This window comes from Temnothorax longispinosus, chromosome 4 (assembly GCF_030848805.1).
Source record: "Temnothorax longispinosus isolate EJ_2023e chromosome 4, Tlon_JGU_v1, whole genome shotgun sequence".
Lineage (NCBI taxonomy): Eukaryota > Metazoa > Arthropoda > Insecta > Hymenoptera > Formicidae > Temnothorax > Temnothorax longispinosus.
This window is the reverse complement of record NC_092361.1, coordinates 6,686,212-6,705,701: the sequence shown is the minus strand read 5'-3', so window position 1 is coordinate 6,705,701 and position 19,490 is coordinate 6,686,212. Positions and strand designations below refer to the sequence as shown.

Sequence of the window (19,490 nt, the reverse complement as noted above, 5' to 3'; positions counted from 1 at the left end):
GCGGCCAGCGCCACCTACTGAAAACAAAAATGGTGGCGAGCAGCACGATGCCCTATCCCTGCCCCGCTTTAATGGCACGCCAAATGTCTGCGTTCTCTAGGCTTCCTTCTACCATGTATTCCCCTCCGACCGATGTATCTGATTTCGCTGTGAATAGAGGAAATCGCATTACGGTAGTAGGCTCTGTTACGCGTGCGAAATAAGCGGGGCCGCGTATAACCAAAACATAAGGTGAAAAGCAAAACCGTTGGCGGAGATATTTAGTCGAATTATAACCGCACCAGCTCCCGATACGACGTGTCACTCGCCTTATATAATGAAATTAGCCGCGCACGTTCCCGCATGCCAGTTCCACGCCCGTAATATGCGTCGTCCGCCGATGGAAACGCGTGAATCTCCCCGAAGCACCGAGGCAGCCCAGCTCGGGGAAGCCTTCTCCCCGTGGTTTGCTATCGGGAACATGCACGTTTTTCCTTTTCCATCCCCGGTAGATCATCGCATCGATTCTCTTGATTCTCGGTGTAACACGCGTTTCCGTTACTTTCGTTACGGTCCGTAATGCTTTTCAATTATTTTCTCTGATGGGTTTGCACATTTTGGGAAGGAGAACTTGTGTGTTACGTTGCTAAAACTTTTATATTTGTTACTGTATATATTCGGTGTCTTGGGAAATCGGCTACTTTTGGTTCGTCCGAGCTTTCGCAAGCTGAAAAACTCATCTTTGCACGTTAGCGAAAACTTGTATAGATTCCTGTCAGTAGTTTTATATAAATAGAGTTGCTTTGTGTTATCTAAATCCAAAGTCTTGTTGTTTCATTCATTGCTTGTGCATTGTTACAGATACAGTCAGGCTTCTCATAGACGGGTAATGTCTGATAGAGCAAACACGATGAAGTTGGAAGCTGAGATGGCTGCACCCTTGCATCTTCAGAGACTGGAACGCAGCCTGAATGTACAGCCTTTCTTAAAGCAGATCAACAATCTCTTTCAAGAACAAGCTAGGTACTGATATATTTATCATTTGTTAAATATATCCTCTTACTATACTAATGTATAATACATTAATAATATATATTAAATTAATACTATACGTAGTAATACAAATATTGTATTTTTTCAGTGAGGATGACAAGTCTGTCTCGTCGGAATCTTCTGATGGCTCGGATGCTTATCTCGATAGTGTACCCACTCGAAAAGAAGGTTGATATAAATTACCAATTTTGATTTCATTTAAATAATTTATTTAATATTTTCTTATAACATATATTATTTTTTTTAGAAGCGAGAATCAATAAGCTGAGGCTGTACAATATGTCTAGTGTAGGAGAAGAAAGACGTTGGTTGCAAGATATTCTTTTAAGCGATTCCTCTGACAGTTCTGCATCGGGTTCTGATACAGATAGCCAAATCACGGAAGAAGATTTTCAAGAGATGCTTAAGTTTCATATATTACGGAAAAAATATCAAGGTCGTTTTTATCAGAAACCAGAAGTAAGGACTATTAGTTCAAATTCATTGGCACAATGCAAATGTTTAACATGTTTGGCAATGCAAATGTTTAACAATTCAGGATATTATAAAATATTGTTATTTTCAGAATATACAATATCAATATTATAGTGCGGGTTTATTATCGAATTATGACAGATTTTTGGAGCATCAAAAGTTAATTGTGGGAAATAAAAAGAAGAAAGAAAAAAAGCCAGATAAAAAGATCATGAAGATTAAGAAAGAAAAAATTAATCGCCACTCTACATCCGAGGAATATCGTGTATGTACCAAATTATTTGTTACACATTTATATTGACACTTATGTTCTATATTTTCTTTTTATAAAAATGCTATATTTTAGAAAGGAAAATATCCGGAGGGAGAATGGGATAAATCGATTCCTAGGGAGGAAGAATTAGACGAAGCTGAATTAGAAGCTATAATGCGTCATCAACCTCGAGGTAGAGGGAGGAAAAAACATAATACCAAGAGTGTTGAAGTGATGACGATGAGAAGAAGAAAAATATGGGTAATGATGTCTAAAAAGGAACTAGGAAAAGTACAAAGGGCCAAAACCAATAATCATAAAGAAATGCTAATAAGTTGTAAGAAAGTAGCGCAGCATTGTATGAAATATTGGAGGCAGAAAGCCATGCAAGTGAGTATAAATTAATACTTGAGTCATGTACTTGACTTATAGATCATATATTTTATTTATCTCTATCTGTACGATTCAGTCACAGAAAAATATGAAAGAAACTATCTGGCGGGCAAAACGCTTGACAAGAGAAATGCAGTCTTATTGGAAGCGTTATGATCGAGTCGAACGGGAAACTAGAAGAAGATTAGAAAAAGAAGCTGAAGAACAACGTAAAATGGATGTAGAACTTATTGAAGTAAGAATATATTAGATTATATAAAAGAATGTGTTTTTAACTTCTATTTTTTTCAAATTTTTATATTGTTGTATATTCTTTTTTCAGGCAAAACGTCAGCAAAGAAAATTAAATTTCCTTATCACTCAAACAGAATTGTATGCTCATTTCATGTCACGAAAAATAGATAAAGCATCAGCAGAAGAACAGTTGAGAATCCTAAATCAGTTAGATGAAGAAAAGAATCCTAGACTTATTGGTATCGACGATTATGATAGGTAGTTGAATTAAATATATAATTTTATTTACGTATGTCCTAAAATTAATTACTTGAATGGTTGTTGTACGTGATAAATTAAAGCCAATCTTATATTTTAATTGTAAAAGCATATATTTACTGTATAGTGATATTATGAAACAAAAAGCAAAGAGAAATGCTACTGAAGCATTTAACAATGAAAAGGCCAGGACCAAGCAATTTGATACAGTTGCTGCATCTCAAGAGTTACGTCTCAGTGATACACCTGAGAACCTGGAACACCCGCAACCTGCAATTTTCAAGGGCAATCTGAAAGGTTATCAATTAAAAGGAATGAATTGGTTGGCAAACTTGTATGATCAGGTTTGTAACTACATATACACTATGGGCCAATTCCTTTTAGTGACACAAGTCGACACAAACATAGTTCTATCCTTCTTGGCATTCAATGAATAACAAAGACAGAACGACACTTGTGTCGACTTGTGTCACTAAAAGGAAATGACCTTATGTTAATAGGGGCCGGTATCACAGTCCCCGATTAACGTCATCCTCCGATTAAACTCACTCTTCGTCTCTTTCTAGAGGGACAGTTAGAAAGAGATGCAGAGTGAGTTTAATCGGAGGATCACGTTAATCGGAGACTGTGATACCGGCCCTAGGATTATAAAATATCTTTGTTACATAAATATAATATTCTAAATTTGTTAATCGTTGCAGGGTATTAGTGGAATACTGGCTGATGAGATGGGTCTGGGAAAAACTGTACAATCCATAGCATTTTTATGTCACGTTGCCGAGAGATATTGTAAGCATCTGTTGCATTTAAACTTGATTCTTACAATTTAATATTTTTTATGCATTGTTGAAGCTGTTGCAAGGAATAACTTGACAATGAATGTATAATTGGCAATTAATTTTAGCTGTTTGGGGACCATTCTTAATTATATCACCAGCTTCTACATTACATAACTGGCAGCAGGAAATGGCGAGATTTGTACCAGTATTCAAAGTAGTTCCGTACTGGGGTAGTCCGCAAGAACGCAAGATACTCAGACAATTCTGGGATACTAAAGATTTGCACACAAAGGAAGCTTCTTTCCATGTAGTGATAACAAGTTATCAATTAGTAATTACCGATTATAAATATTTTAATAGAATAAAATGGCAGTATATGATCTTGGATGAAGCACAAGCTATAAAAAGCACAAGCAGGTATGTTTTTGTTATTATATGTTATTATATAACAATTGCGTAATATATACATATATAGCTCTTTCTAATTAATATATTTTAATTATTTCAACAGTATGAGATGGAAATTGTTATTGGGGTTTAGTTGTCGTAATAGATTATTGCTCAGTGGTACTCCTATACAAAATAGTATGGCAGAATTATGGGCGTTATTACATTTTATTATGCCTACATTGTTCGATTCGCATGATGAATTTAACGAGTGGTTCTCCAAAGATATCGAAAGCCACGCAGAGAATAAAACGGGAATAGACGAAAGTGAGTAACTTTATATTAAACTATAGTATTAAATAGGAAATGATTACATATATTATTAATTGTAACATGTTTTAAATTTTTTGCTACAGAACACTTATCGAGGCTTCATATGATCTTGAAACCTTTCATGTTACGAAGAATAAAAAAGGATGTGGAAAATGAATTATCCGATAAGATTGAAGTGATGGTATATTGTCCGCTCACGACTCGTCAAAAGCTGCTTTATTCAGGTATCTTGAATAATAATATTGGATTAGATGTTTAAAGCATTTGGTACATTTATCTTGCTTCTAGCGTTGAAGAAAAAAATTCGGATAGAGGATTTGCTGCATTATACAGTGGGCGGAGGAGACACTGCGACGAACGATAAAAATTTTACTTCCAATCTAATGAATCTAGTCATGCAGTTCCGGAAGGTACTATTATTTATGTATTTCTATTAAAATTCCTATTTATGATCTTTGTAAATCAATAAAAACATAATTCATTTATTTTAGCTATTAAAGTTTATCATAGTTTCGATAAGTATATTAAAAATGAATATCTTAAATCCGTATCCAGTTTTTAAATACGAATGTAATATATTAATTACAGGTCTGCAATCATCCAGAACTCTTTGAACGTAGGGATGCTAAATCACCGCTTTTTATGAATACAGAATTTTATAATATGCCTGCTTTGCTGTACAATGAAGGACTTTTGCATCTGGCATTACCATCCAAAGATCATCTGTTGTATAATAGGTTGTTTATATTTGCCGCAGAATATATTCACCGTGCTCTTCATTGCAACGAAGATTTGCGTGAAAATACATTTTCATTTAGTAGATTTATCAATTTATCTCCGATGGAAATAAATAAAATGTTTATCGCTGGTACTTTATTCAGGTATGTAAATATCGAGTTTGTTAAAAGAATCATTATCTACATACATTGTCTTATTTTAGTTCCAATCTTTTAATAAATAATTAAAATCTATTATATTTATAGATTATGTCTGATAACATTTATGGAGAGAAGATTAAGAATGGTACAATACTGGGAAAATTGGCACGTCGATAATAAATCGAGAACACCTACAAATCAGATGTTTTGTTTGCCCAGAAAATTTGACGCTTCGTCAACAACGTTGCAAGATATATTTTTTACCAGCAAGATAATCGAGGGTGAGGCTTTCTACACACATACCAGTCATACGATACATTCGATTCCGGAAACTGTCGCCCATAGAATACTACGCAGCAGTAAAAAAGCTAATCAGTTATTAAAGGTAAATACATTTTACATTACATAATATACACGCACATAGATGCCAAAAGTTTGTAAAATATGATGTAATATGTCTTAATATTTAGTTACAAAGGATATTACCTACTGGTAAAATGGAACAAACGGAAGACTCAAAATTGGCTCTGCTTCCTGAACATCCTCATCATCCGCGGCAGCCTATAATACGATATTGCCAACAAACAACGATTCCTGCCTTTGTTTGCGATAAGAATCCCAAGGTATACATTAATACAATTTTGTCTAGTGCGACAATGAAATAATTCAGAAACGAGGAACAATGTATTTAATCTGTATTTTATGATTGCAGATTCAAGCTAATCCGCGAAAATTATATGTCAGTAATAGTTCTGCAGCATGTGCCTGGAAGAGACACGAAGAATGTGGTGGTGCGTTTGGTCAAAGATTACTTTGGCTCGGTTGCGAACGAGCACTTTCTGAAGAAAAGTCGGGCATTCGTGCCGGCCAAACAATGTCAACGTTTTGCTATCAGCCGCTGGGTGGATTATCCGCATGTGCCCCTGTCAATGGATGGTCACATATCATTGTACCAGGTACATTTAAGATTATATATTATTATATTAATCAAATAATATATGATTATGTCAATTGATAAATTTAAAATTAAATTTAAAATTAAATTATTTTAGATAAACAAACGTTAGTGACAGACGCTGGGAAACTTTCTGTACTGGACAGTCTTTTACGGCGTCTAAAAGAACAAGGTCATAGGGTGCTGATTTATTCTCAAATGACAAAAATGATCGATTTGCTAGAGGTATGTTTTACCTACCTACCTGCCTGCTGCATTCGGAAACAGATAATTGTTTTATTATGAGAATTTACTTCTTGTAGGAATATATGTATCACAGAAAACACACATTCATGAGATTGGACGGTTCGTCAAAAATCTCAGATCGTCGTGACATGGTGGCAGATTTTCAAAAAAGGTAATTGCTTTCTTTTATAATTTATTGTAATGATTTTTCGCAATTCTTTACTGCTATGCAATATCATTTAAGAATTTGATAAAGAATTTGAATTTTCTTTTAATATAAATGCAGATTGTGTGAAATTTTAATCGTTTAGGATCAGCGTCAGTTGTTTATTAAAAAATACGTTACTTATAATAGTTGCGCCATGCTGATTAGAATATCCTGAATATCTTCCTATAGCAGTACACAGTTGCATACTTAAAGCGTGAGCCTGAGATCGCATGTCCTGTTGGTTCAGCCGCGCATAACTAACACGCGAATTAATTGCCGAATCGTTCCCATCTTGCAGACAGCTGCAGGTTTTCGAACGCGCGACAATCACAAAACCGAAGCTCTATTGTTAAGAAGCGTGCACTGGTTATTATAATTTCTATTCTCAAGTATCAAATTTTCGAACAATCATATTTTTATATCGACAGATTGAGCGACAGACAAAATATTAGACTAACTTTTCTTTCGTGTAGTTTGTGTTAATTTCTTATTCAAAATACTTATTTATATCTACATCTCTCTCATATTTTTATTCTTATACGCTTGAAAATAGATTTTAAAAAATGGAAAAGGGAGGCAAAAAGAATAAAAGAATACGATTTAAACCGTTGAAATCTCGTGATCGTATACTCATATCGAGGAGAATTTTATCCTGGAAATCCTTTAAAGACATCTCGAATTAATTTACATACAAAACGACCGATGTCTTCATTCCTCGACTTGGTTGAATGTGTGGGATTGTTTCATGTTTTAGAGCGGACATATTCGTCTTTCTGCTCAGTACTAGAGCTGGCGGTCTGGGAATCAACCTCACCGCAGCAGACACGGTTAGTAATTCTATCCTTGCTTTATATGTATTTAATTATTCGTCACTTCGATTTTCAGTTTCTATTCTCTCTAATTATATCCGAACATAAGTTTATGAGGCATAGATTTCTGTCAAAATTGATATATGCAATTGATATTGCTCTTACGAATTTTGTGCCTGCTGGTAAATGATAAAATATATTTTCGATATACAATGAAAGAAAGAGGCATATAAAAATGTCTACATTGCAGAATACCGTATACTCCTTCCGTGCACAAAGATATCGCGAGATTGTCAATAACGTCCAATCTTCATCGATTTAACAAATCTGTTATTCCTTTCGCGACGTTACATGCATGATTCAATATACATTTTCTACAATAGTATATTGCAACGAATTATAGAAGTTGTGACTGCACACGATTGCACATTATAGACTGTCTATAAATTTATCTTAAAGATAAATGTCTAAAATTAGAGCGTGTATATAATATTGTGCGATTATATATTAGTTCAAGAAATTTTTTAAATTATTTATAACTTATATTTATCTCCTATATATTATGTTACAGTTTAATTTTGCATTGTAACATTTAAAATAATTTGATATTGTATATAAGAAAGAAGTGCATAAATTTATTTTATGTAGAAAAAGTATTGCTATAATCCGCGTTATTTCGCGCACCAATAATTATGTATTGCGGTTTTTTATGGATGCTACAACTGCAATTGGTGCCTATTTGCAGGTGATATTTTATGATAGTGATTGGAATCCTACTGTAGACCAACAAGCTATGGATCGCGCCCACAGACTGGGGCAGACCAAGCAAGTCACGGTCTACCGATTAATATGTAAAGGAACCATCGAAGAACGAATTTTGCAGAGAGCGCGCGAAAAGAGCGAGGTTTGTTTTATAAATCACTGTGCTTAGATGCTAAAGTTAAGTAAAGAAAATGTGCAGAGAGAGAGAGAGAGAGAGATTGTTTTTATTGTAGATTCAACGTATGGTCATAAGCGGCGGAAATTTCAAGCCCGATACTCTGAAACCCAAAGAAGTCGTGTCGCTGCTACTGGACGATGAGGAAATCGAAGCGAAATGTAAGTATCTTAGCACTTTACTTTATATCATTTTTATTTGCTAAATGTAATTTTGTCAAATTGAAATCCCTGTGGAATTAATCGAAGAACACACATGGCGCTATATTTTTTCCTTAAAAAATTCATTGAAATTAAAATTTGTGATGAATTAAGATCTGTATCTAAAAAAATATGACTCGTTGAAAAGTTATTGGATAGTCGAGTTTTTATACGTCACTATTGACCGTTCTATCGTATCCGCACGGCAGGATGCGCGTGTATACACAAACGCGTCGAAAATGAGCCGAGGGGCGAGACGAGGGCGGTCGAGGTGGCCGCGATTACATTATGCTCGTTAGCTTATGCTAATGGCCTAATAAGGAATAATAATAAGAAACGGAGTAACGAACGCCGCCGCGTCCTCCGCCTATAGTACAAGCCCGTACGTTCGTATATTTTAGACAGTCAACGAAGCGAGGAGAGAAAGCAGCAACGAGTGGAGGAGGTTCGCCTCGAGTCGAACCTACAGCACAAGGAGAGGGACCGGAAGAGGAAGTTAACCGCGCTTCCGGTCAAGGTGAGCCCGGCGCCCTTATACACCGCTATTGGTCGCGTCGCAAAGATTCTTTTTAAGACTCTTTTTCGTCATTTTCTCTAACCACCACTTTTTTCCTTCCTCTTATTTCCTCTTATTTCTTGTTTCCGTAATACTTATATTAACGGTTTACAGCCGAATTCACTGGTTGATTATTTTATTCAATTAATTAGTACCACTTGTCAAACTCATAATTGCTCGATAAATCATTTGCAAATATTTAATCCACAATGTGGATCGAATTAAAATGTGTTAATTACACATTTACACTTAATTAAAATTATAATTAATTCGAGTATCTTCCATTCGTTTCGACTGTATTTTTTATTACAATCTCTATTTTTCAGAACGATGCGAAGAAACCGTGTCAGGCGGATGCTAATGGCGACAGAAACAACGATACCGTTTACGTTAATCTTAATGAGCCTAAACCGGCTACTAATCCGATTCAGTCACAGCACCAGAACAATCACCATCAACAACAGTTAGAAAATATAGACAATTATAGTACACCGACCAGCCCGGCCAAGTCAGAAGTACGTTTCGAACAAGATTATAACATTAAAAACTTTTTATTGTTATTTTTATTAACATGTTATTTTTATATATTTATTTCATATTTTTTGAATATTAATAATTATTACTTATTTGTTAGTTTTAAATTAAAAACAAAATTAATTTGAAAAGATATCTTCTGGTAACAAATACATTTTGAAAGCGTTCTTTTGCTTTGTCACTATCTATATGCAATAGTGTTACATAATCCTTATGATACTGATACCTTGATACTTCAATTTCTCCTTGCAGGATGAAACGAGTAACGAGGGACTCGTGGTCGATGTGGACGGTCCGGTGGCGGTTTCCGGTCCCGATCCTCATGGACAGCCCAGAAGCAGTCTTCACCAGTTTGGGGAATCCCCATCTAAGATCGCCCGACTCGGACATCATTTCACCTTCGGCGTGGGTGCAAACGCGCGAATGCGACAATCCGTACGCGGCGCAAGCAAACGCGGCCGACCGCGAGGTTCTCGAAGGGGTGGACCAATTGGTGGTAAAGGAAGAGGACTGCTTTTGATGCATCCGTCGTCAAAGGTTTCGAACATGGCCAGCGAACCATCGACAGCGATGTCACCGATCGACGGAGGTGGATGTTCGAACGAGGTGTTGCGGCACTGTGAGTACTCGTACTTTTTGAGTAATCGCGCTATACTTTCATTATATTTATTAGTAAAAATTTAGAAATAGATATCAATAAATATTGCGTAAATAATAAAATTTGGCATCCGCCAAAAATTAATTTCAACGCGATAAATACCCATTTTTTAATTATGAGTGTGATTTACAATTTATCGTTTGAGATAATAATGATTTTGATGCTTATTAATGTTTGTGTTTTAATTATCTACGCGAGTGCGGCAGTTTAAGTTGTAGGTATAAATATTTAACAAATATGATCATAATCCTTTTTATCAGCTGCTCGCCTTTGTTTATAATTTTATCGAGGCCGATTATATATCAGGCGAAAATGTTTATAATAGGAAAAAAGGAAAATGTTTATATAATTAACATCACTCTAAATGTCTAAATTAATACCGTAACAATGTTGACGCGAAACGAAAGCTCGCGAGAAAGATGACTTCTTTCGCGAACGCGACCCCGTCAATCGATACCATTAATCCCCGGCTGGCTTTTTCGTAAGTCGGAGGTTCTCGCCCCCGCTCCTCTTTTACACCCTCGATGCTATCTTTCGCCCTGGCACTTGCCCGGGTTCTCAGGGGACTTTGTGGTTCGCGAGAAGAACGCCCATGGGTCCATCGCGACCCCATCGTCGACCGATGTTGAAATTCCCTCGCGAGCACATGTGCACCCACGAGTATCGAGGGGGTAACAGTTGGCGCTCCTCCACGGGGCACCCTTAGAGACATTCGCCTCCCCCTCTTTCCTCGTGACTCATTCTGCGACTCGTTTTGTAAACGACGAATTCGGGGCTTAGTCCTATGGGGAAAGCTTAGCTGAAACATTTGTTGCGCGACGCAAGTGCATTGTGAGACAAGGGTGTTCTAGAAATCTGCCAGTCATCGGAAATACGTAACGATTTTGAACAGTTCAAATAATACGAACGATATATAAAATTCCAATTTATTAATAAGATTTAAAAAGTATTTAAAATTTCTTTATATTATAATAACAATGTTATTGTTTTAACATTGTTAAAAACAATAGACACGTAAAATCTTCATTTTATACATACCAAGATTGTCATTGCATCACAAGCAATAGGATTTTTCTTAAATAGTCTGCTTTTAATGAAATAATTAATTCTCTCATATAAAGCAATATCGAGACTATAGAAACGTGGAACAAGCGTCGTTATGTGCTCATCATTCTCGCGCTAATTAGAGAGAGAAAGAGATATGGTGCGTATGTCCGATAAGACGACCTCACGCAACGCCACGTGGACTGTGGACACGCAATGAACATCACATACGTAAATGCATGCGTGCGTACGTGCGTGCGCGTGAGCGAGCGAGTGTTAACACATTCCGTCTCGTGCTACGTGACATACGAAAGGAAAGGGGTCGGTCTTTCTCACTTGTCGTTGACTGGAAGACGAGGCGGACAATAGCAGGTGCGGAGCGAAGGCGACAGCTGCGATCGATGTTCTTCTTAGGTTTTTGGAACTCGCGTACTCTCTCTTTCGTTTTTTTGTTTTTTTTCTTTTTGTCTTCATCATCGTCATTCTCTTCGTCTTCTTCTTCTTCGTCACCGCCTTTTTTACGCGTCTTTTCTGTTCCTGCTTCGTCCTTTTTTCCATTAGTTATCTCCTTATCGAGATGCAGCGCGCGCTTGATCCAGCTGTCAATGTTCCGAGCTCTCACCGGCATGCGTCCAGCATTTTATTCTCGCTGATTATAAGTTATATCCCGCTTATTTTAACCGATAAACACATACACACACTCAGATGGCTGTGATTAATAGGGGCAAGTTTTGAACGAGGAAAGTAAAATACGCGATCAAGTTAATATCAACTTAATCGCCCTTTTAAGAGATACATTATCGAGGGCTCTAAACTTTAGAGATAACATTGCAAATTATATTAATTATATAAAATCTATATTTTGCATAAAACGTGAAAGATTACAGTCAGATTAATTCAACGCTGAACACAATTCAACAACTCTTTCGAGTATTTTTAACCCTATTCACTCCAACGTTTTTTTCGCCCCAATAATCCTCCAACCATGCACTTTCGAGTCCCACGTGTTTTTTATAATGTTAATAGCTTTGAAAAATTCCCCAAAAATTATTATAATATCTTTGTACCTTCGACTAAAAATCAATGTAAAGAACATTTGGAAATCATTTATTTAAATATTTTTTTACAACAATTATATGTTGACAAATACACGTTACGACTCGTTTTACTTAAAAAATCATAACTCACGAACAAATTGACGAAGCTTAATGAACCAAAACGCAAATTAAAGCTAAAAGTAGTGCAAATGAGAAAAAAAATATGAGATAATTATTAATTAAATAAGAATACTTAATTTCGTCGCCGCAAATTTGGTAATTTTTAAATGGTACAGAAGGACTTTAAGGACTTAAAGAATGCTGAAAAAGAATTTCTGAATAAGAAAAGGCGAATTTGAAGTGTGACAGATATTTTTTATGTAAAAAAATTAATTTTCTTTTTATAATCGTAGCTCCTCCCTACCTCTTCCACCTGCCTCTGAGCCATAATAGACCTCTGTGGAATGTTAAATTTTTTTTTTAACGACAAAAATATTTTAAATACGGTTAAATTATACACAAAAATACATTTTTATCGAAAAAAATGCTCATTTACCTTTCACACAACACTGACGTAATCCTCCATCCATGCACTTTCGTGTCCCACCGAGATTTTGATTGTTTCCCGTTTCGAGAGTAAATGAGCTAGGACTTTGAAATTTTTACCTGAGGTTCCCTGCCACAATAACTTTTTTCCGGCGTGGAGGGGATTCTCCCACGATCATTTGTTTTCCGGAACAAACGATTGTTAGAAATTCGTGGGACACGAAAGGCATGGTTGGAGCGAATAGGGTTAATATAATGACCTATATCTATACTAATTTATTTATACATTGAAGCATACGAATTGTGTGATATTTATTAAGAGTTTTCAGTTTTTTGATCGATTATTATTCAATTTGTCAACATCTATTACGACTTTCAAATGCAACTGTAATACATTTCAGTTGCATAATCCCGACATCTAATTTCCCTTGTCGTTTCGTGAAGTCAAATAAAAAAAGGGTATAGGGTCTATAGGATAGGGAGAATTACACGGACCCTGTAAGGGGTTGAATGTTGTCGATTCGTGCCGTGCCTTACCGTACCTTACTGTGTCATCTCGTCCGTCGACTCCGCATCTTCTCGAATATCATATTTTCGTATCGCCACGCGGGCAGTATTTTCGAATGATTATATTTTCCTATTCTGCCTACAATTAGCCTGCAGTTACAATTATTAAAATCGAAATCTGTAATGCTTACTTTAAGTATAAAATTGTTTTTGCGTCAGGATTTATAGATTTGATTAAACAACTCGGTGAATCTTAGTTTTAAATATCAAAACTAAACACGGGAAGAAAAATGAATTGTATAGTTTGAACGTTGTATCCTAGATATTATAAAATAAATGTCCGCGGGGTGCATATAATTAGCAGTTCCACTTAACTGAATTTAATGTGTGAGAAGTGGTTTTTTAAGATCTTATAATCTCATTAAATAATGCGATTATCCCGATTTTCAATCTCAAGCTTTTTCTCTAAGCATTCTGAACTTATCAGACACGACCAAGTAGGAGATAAAATATATGGCGGTGAAGATGGTCTTCTCGCACGAGTGAGATAATGGTACCATAATGCGGCAGAATAGGATGAGGAAAAGCTATAGGTATAGCAAGCTGGACACTCCGACATTCCGACATTCCGTGGATATTTCCATTCTCTCTATCTCGAAAGTTTTACCTTTGCGCCCAGCGAGCTCTGTCTCGTGCGTTTGCACATTAAATACAAAGTTATAATATAGTTTACAATTTAATTTGGCCATAATACAAGTTATAAATTAATTCATGGAAATACCTATTGAACCTGGACGTCAGATAGCGAGTTTCATTACGGTACAGACATGTAATAGCTAATTTTATGAACCTGTTTAATGCAAGGACACCAGTCGGACACTCTTTATCGAGGATTGTGGTTTATTTTATAGCTTGATAATTGTAAAGAATAATACTTTAAGCAATAACTTTCATTTGTAGTTGTATACAAAATACAACGCAATGTTACGTACGTATTATTTCCGTATTTGATGATCAAAATGTCGGAATATCCCGACTTATTTATACGCGACATTCAACGATTGTCATTTTAGATTCTCGCGAAGCGAGATTTTATCCTCTTCAATGCGAATCACGCGTGGAATTTTCAGGGCGCATTATCGCATCGCTAGCGAGTGCGAGAGTTGACGGCTTCACGAAGACGGACGCGCATTTTCGCGTTTTCCACCTCTCGTCCATTTCGTTAAGTATCCTCTTAGACGTAGTGGCTGAAGAGGAGCCGCTCCTCGAGCGATTGGGTACGTGCCGCGGAATGCCGACGAGGCGACGGCGACGGGATATAGACGAAAAGGCCAAAATACGAGATATCCACGTTCGAGATGAGTACTGATTTTCATGCGTCGCGTCTCACTGGAAAAACTTGCCCGAATCGTTTCTTCTCGAGAACTCGAACGTTTCTTGACTCGAGAGAAGCACGGAACGGGATCTTTCGTAGGTCGTTTTCCAAGCGTTTGTTACGTGGGTATTTTAACGCGCTGTGTCGAAGAACGTAACAATGACATTCTCTCACGATGCTCAAATAACGCGTATTTGAGCATCGTATTCCGCGTGCTTATTCAAAAATCGTAGGAACTCGAGTGTTGGATATGCCTATTTTGTGTTTCTAAGAAATATACTCTTCGTCTGTCGTGGGAATTTTCTTCTCGAATCTGTTTCCTCGCGGGAGTATTTGTTAATTGTGCAAGATATGTTGTACAAGCGTATATAATTGATATTTTTTCCCATGGTATTTAACTCACGAGTGATAATTTGGGCGTTTCGCTCCTCTGCTAACTGGTTAACACCTCATAGTCCGCGAGTCTTGAACGTGTCCTCTCTCTCTCTCATCTTTGGCCACATTACCAGGATAACCGGTGAATAACCGATTAACTGGTTGAACCAGTCAACGTTAAACTCATGTAACGTGCGGTGTTCGTGCATCTGCTTTGTCGTAATCATGAACATTACAATTACATCTACTTCGACGTCTAATTACTGTAATTACTACAATTAACGTCTGTTCTCGTTATCTCAATAAATCCCGGATCGCGCATCTCGTATAAACATGAGTGATATATAATTTGAAATTAATGAATTCGATTTTGACTGCGTTTAAAAGAACCTTTAATAAAGGTCGCACACGCATGCAGATACATACAACATACACTTATTACACATGTACTTTTATTGTCATATTTTACAAAACAGTAAACAGTATTTTATCGAACTACATCGGCACGAGAAGCTATTGCCGCAAAGGCAGAATTTTCAGCAAAATCTGGAACGAAGGGGCGTACTTTTTTATGTCTTAGGGACCCCGGCGACTTCCGATCCTGCGGACGGAGACGGTCCCAGCACGGTGGGTCCACTGGGTCCAGTGGGCACTTTGATACCTCTATCGGGACGCAGTAGTATTGCGGGGATTCGTCGTGGGCCTGGTAGACCACGATTACGGCCGACTGGGCCCGGGCATCAAGGCTATCGCACCCCCGCTGGTCATCATCATGGCAAGAAGATCCAGCGGCCGCTGCCAGTACCTATTAGATCTCATCAAACGGTCGCGGGTGTCAGCAGCGGTCAGCAGAAAGCATCGTCGTCGTCGTCGTCGCAGAAGCGTTCCGGCACTTTGATGACCGGCACGTCGTCGTCGTCGTCGTCTTCGTCTTTAGTCACGACTGCAGTCCCGAATTCAGCGCCACCGTTATCTTCGTCATCAACGTCGTCGTCATCCTCGATGTTGGCGGAATCGCGACCTTTCGGATTTTACACGCAGCAACAGCCACGCGCAGGATCATCGTAGTTTCGCGAAGGAAGAACAGTGATTTGGCTTCAAGCAGTTCCTGGTGAGACAACGCTCATGATGATGTCGGTGAGATATCTCTGCGTTTTCTCTTTTCGTCAGGTACCGAAATTTCTGCAACCGGATTATCCACGATAATCGATCAGCGGTTCAATATAGGACAGTGAAAACACATTTTCAGACTTGATTAAAATGTCGCATATATTTATTGTGTCTCGTGAGAGTTCAACTTTCGCCAGTGATGTTTCCGTACGCGTGACTCGAGCGTGCAATTCTGATGAACGTTAGATCCCTCGTTCTCACCCCCCTTCTCTCATCCTAAATTATAAGTATAAGCGAAAGAAGGCAGCAATTGACAATATTTAGGCGCTGTTATAGTTACGATTATGTTGCACAATTATATTTATTTAGTTACGGCGTAAGAAATACGGCGGGACTCATTGTCGAACGTTAGAAAATACAATTGTCGACGTCAGTTAGGTACTTAATTCGATGCTTGCCTTTGAATCCTCCGGATTCGTTTCCTCGGTTATACAGCAATTTGAATCGTGCTCTTCGTTTAAACGCGCAAGAACGAAATAATTCTTGTGGGACACTTGATCCGCTGCGGGAGTGAAAGGGGTCGATTTCTGTTATTAATCAGTCGATCCGATTCTAACGTACGTGGTACAAGTGTAGCTCTCGTTTTTAACTCTAAGTGTACAATTAGATAATCGACGCGACGTGTCGTCGCGCGCACGTCGGCGCCGAATTCTGACGACGATCATCGACAGATCAGATCTCCGGCGAATACGTCGACGAAGAACTTGTTCGGAAGAAGGGGACGAGAAGGTATTTGGGATTTGCCTTTTCCGTCCTCTCTATCGATCGCTCTCTCGGCGTCTTTGTACATTGTTCATTAACGATAGCATTATTCCGTCACTAGACTCGGCTAGCCGATATTTTTTATGCATGTTACGAGATGTCGTTAGGCCAATTCAATTTGTAAAAGAATAGTATTTATATTAGCAATAAACAGATAAAAATTCCACCATCACGAATGTCTCGCAAATTTTATTGCGGATTTTATACGCAAAAAAGACACTCTCTCTACTTTCTCGCATTTCCTTCCACCGCGACGAATGTTGTAATGGACTTTTTAATCGATTTTTTCACAATAAAAATTCGATTAAGTGCTCTTTAATATTTTCTTTTGAGTATTTTAATAACTCAGGTTTTTGAATTAAAAAAATAACAGTAAAGTTTACATTTTTAATTTAATTGAAAATTGAATTCTTCATTCTTTCCGTGGATAAGAAAATGTAAACGTGGAATACAAAATTGAATGATATATAATATCTATCTGTTCTCTTGTGTTTCTGTTACTTTCGTTTCTCGAGAAACATGCAAACGATCGTCGAAACGGTCGAGTGCGGTAGGAGGATGCGAGGATTCTGTACGATAATGACTGATCAACGAAGCGACGGCGCGGCGTCCGAAAGCTGGAAGTGCCAGTTAATGGTGCGAGTATGCAGCTGTCGGTGGAGCCGCGTCATCATCTGCGTGATTGGGATCAAGCCGAGCGCGAGGTATCCTTCGTGCCTCGTGATTCTTTTTATCTGCGATCGCGCCAACTACGAGAATCCCATGCGTAGCGCATTTTTGGAATTAATTAGCGAATATCCCTTTCCTGTCGTAAGTCGGTTAGGAGTTGGTTCGCTTCAACTGTTGCCGTTAAGTTCCTCCGAAAGCTGCGGTTAAGAAATACACGACGCGCGCGGTTGCTGTATATATTAACTTATTTTGGATTGATTTAATTAATTTAAGCACGGAAGCAATTAAACGTTCTACATTGTTTTGCAATATATACGGATGATTGTAATTCAACTCACGTTATCGCGCGCGCGATTTCCCCATCAATAATACAATAACGGCAATAACAAGCAAGAGTACTTCTGCTTCAACGGAAGGTGCATCGACACAATTGCAGCCCGCATACCATCGACATCGTAGGTCGCAGGGGCTCTCGTCAAGGTCGCTGTTATGGATAACGACGGACCATCGCTCAGTGGCATTCAATAAAGCATCGGGTAAGTACAACGAGAGAGAAGGAGAACGGGAGTGTAGACGAGAGCGCACGCGATAGGGGTTGCAGTTTGACAGAATGCAGAGAGCACAATTAAGTTATCACGACGAGCGACTTTGTCGCTTTCTCTCTTCGCTATAGTGGCTATAAATACACAAATCGTATTGCAACGTATACAATTCCGTTACATTTATATAAATTTGATTTGAACACAAGAGATGAATAGGTATTTGTACATATGCGATATATGACATCGCTAATCGCTACGTTAAATTCGAAACTAGAATTTTAGTTTTTGTGGTGGCCTTTTTTCTTTTGAAGGAAAAAAGAGATTACATGTACATTTGTCTTTAGAAATAATTCATGTTCTAAGCATTGGTATTGTAGTAATGGAACGATATGGCAACAATAGCAACGATAACAGCATATCTTTACATGGTATTAATAAATTGATCGATATCGTTTTTCACGTTTTTCATGAGGAGTGTTTTGAATAATTTTGAAAATTGTTCTGTCAATTAGTTTAACACATGTATCTACGATTGCACTCTAGCTGTACGTGGGCTGATCGTTTCGCGTCGCAGTCGTCGCACGTCGCGCGTCGCGCGCGCTGTCACGAGAGAAGAGCAGGACTCTGTCCGAGGACCGCCGAGACCTTGCGTCGCACCTGCTGCTCTCAGGTGTACGCGTCTTTTATCCGGGCGCGATCTCGGTGCATCTCTCTTTTTCTCGTCCTTTTGTACGCCGCGAACGAAAGACGTACACGCGAGGCACACCGCTGTTTCGAGCCGCGAGGCACACCGACGCGAGGACGCTACGCTTGCTGCTTGTCAGGCGATTTTAGATAACTGCAATTAAATCATCCGATTTATGAACACTCGTATCTATTTTTCACGATCGTCAAATATTGAAACCCCGATTAAACGTGCGTATGACGTTAACAGAAGGCCAATAGAGACTGCGATCGCTAATCAAACACGGCGCGGCGCGGCGTTACTCGATATCTTTCCGCTCAGTTTCCGCTCGTGTCTTTCATCCGAAAACGACGGCAACTTTATTCGAAAGCCACGCGACACGCGACACGACGCGGCGAGTCAAGTTGACGGTTGAGAGAGACCGATCATTCGAAAGAATGTAATATGTAATCGAATGCGATATATCTCGGTAACCGTATGAATTCCGCGAAGCACGTGTATTAATAGTTATTTGTGTAACAAGTGCTTAATTACACGGAGTCGCGGAGTGATACACGAATTAAGTTGGAAATTGGACGTGCGGAGTGGACGCCTCCGGCTCCGGCTCGTGCGTCCACTCCGCACGTCCAATTTCCAACTTAATTAACACACGTGTTACACACCCTATTTTATGTT

The 19,490-nt window shown here is 38.1% G+C and overlaps 1 protein-coding gene across 3 annotated transcripts; it reads left to right on the top strand.

Annotated features, from left to right (window-relative positions):
* Positions 1-24: 24 nt before the first annotated feature.
* On the top strand, positions 25-17,091 carry Ino80 (chromatin-remodeling ATPase INO80). Of its 3 annotated transcripts, none has more exons than XM_071775289.1 (27): positions 25-231; positions 841-1,002; positions 1,121-1,200; positions 1,280-1,491; positions 1,598-1,771; positions 1,853-2,149; positions 2,229-2,387; positions 2,475-2,644; positions 2,772-2,988; positions 3,346-3,433; positions 3,549-3,840; positions 3,935-4,137; positions 4,227-4,367; positions 4,432-4,553; positions 4,732-5,024; positions 5,127-5,406; positions 5,492-5,644; positions 5,734-5,977; positions 6,074-6,201; positions 6,279-6,373; positions 7,164-7,236; positions 7,964-8,122; positions 8,214-8,316; positions 8,757-8,872; positions 9,238-9,426; positions 9,698-10,064; positions 14,368-15,561. In XM_071775289.1, exons 2-27 carry the CDS (start codon positions 869-871, stop codon positions 14,604-14,606), a joined length of 4,728 nt encoding a protein of 1,575 aa, XP_071631390.1. In that variant the 5' UTR covers positions 25-231; positions 841-868; the 3' UTR covers positions 14,607-15,561. The 3 variants fall into 3 exon arrangements, with proteins under 3 accessions (XP_071631390.1, XP_071631388.1, XP_071631389.1); XM_071775287.1 differs by lacking the exon at positions 14,368-15,561 and adding an exon at positions 15,568-17,091 and having other exon boundaries at positions 42-231; XM_071775288.1 differs by lacking the exon at positions 14,368-15,561 and adding an exon at positions 15,568-17,091 and having other exon boundaries at positions 57-173.
* Positions 17,092-19,490: the final 2,399 nt, after the last annotated feature.

Excerpts from the sequence above, each read along its gene's own strand:
- Ino80 (XM_071775287.1), top strand. The coding sequence starts at position 869 with ATGTCTGATAGAGCAAACACGATGAAGTTGGAAGCTGAGATGGCTGCA. Across the intron at positions 2,645-2,771 it reads GGTATCGACGATTATGATAG|TGATATTATGAAACAAAAAG; the intron begins GTAGTTGAATTA and ends TTTACTGTATAG. Across the intron at positions 6,202-6,278 it reads AAATGATCGATTTGCTAGAG|GAATATATGTATCACAGAAA; the intron begins GTATGTTTTACC and ends TACTTCTTGTAG.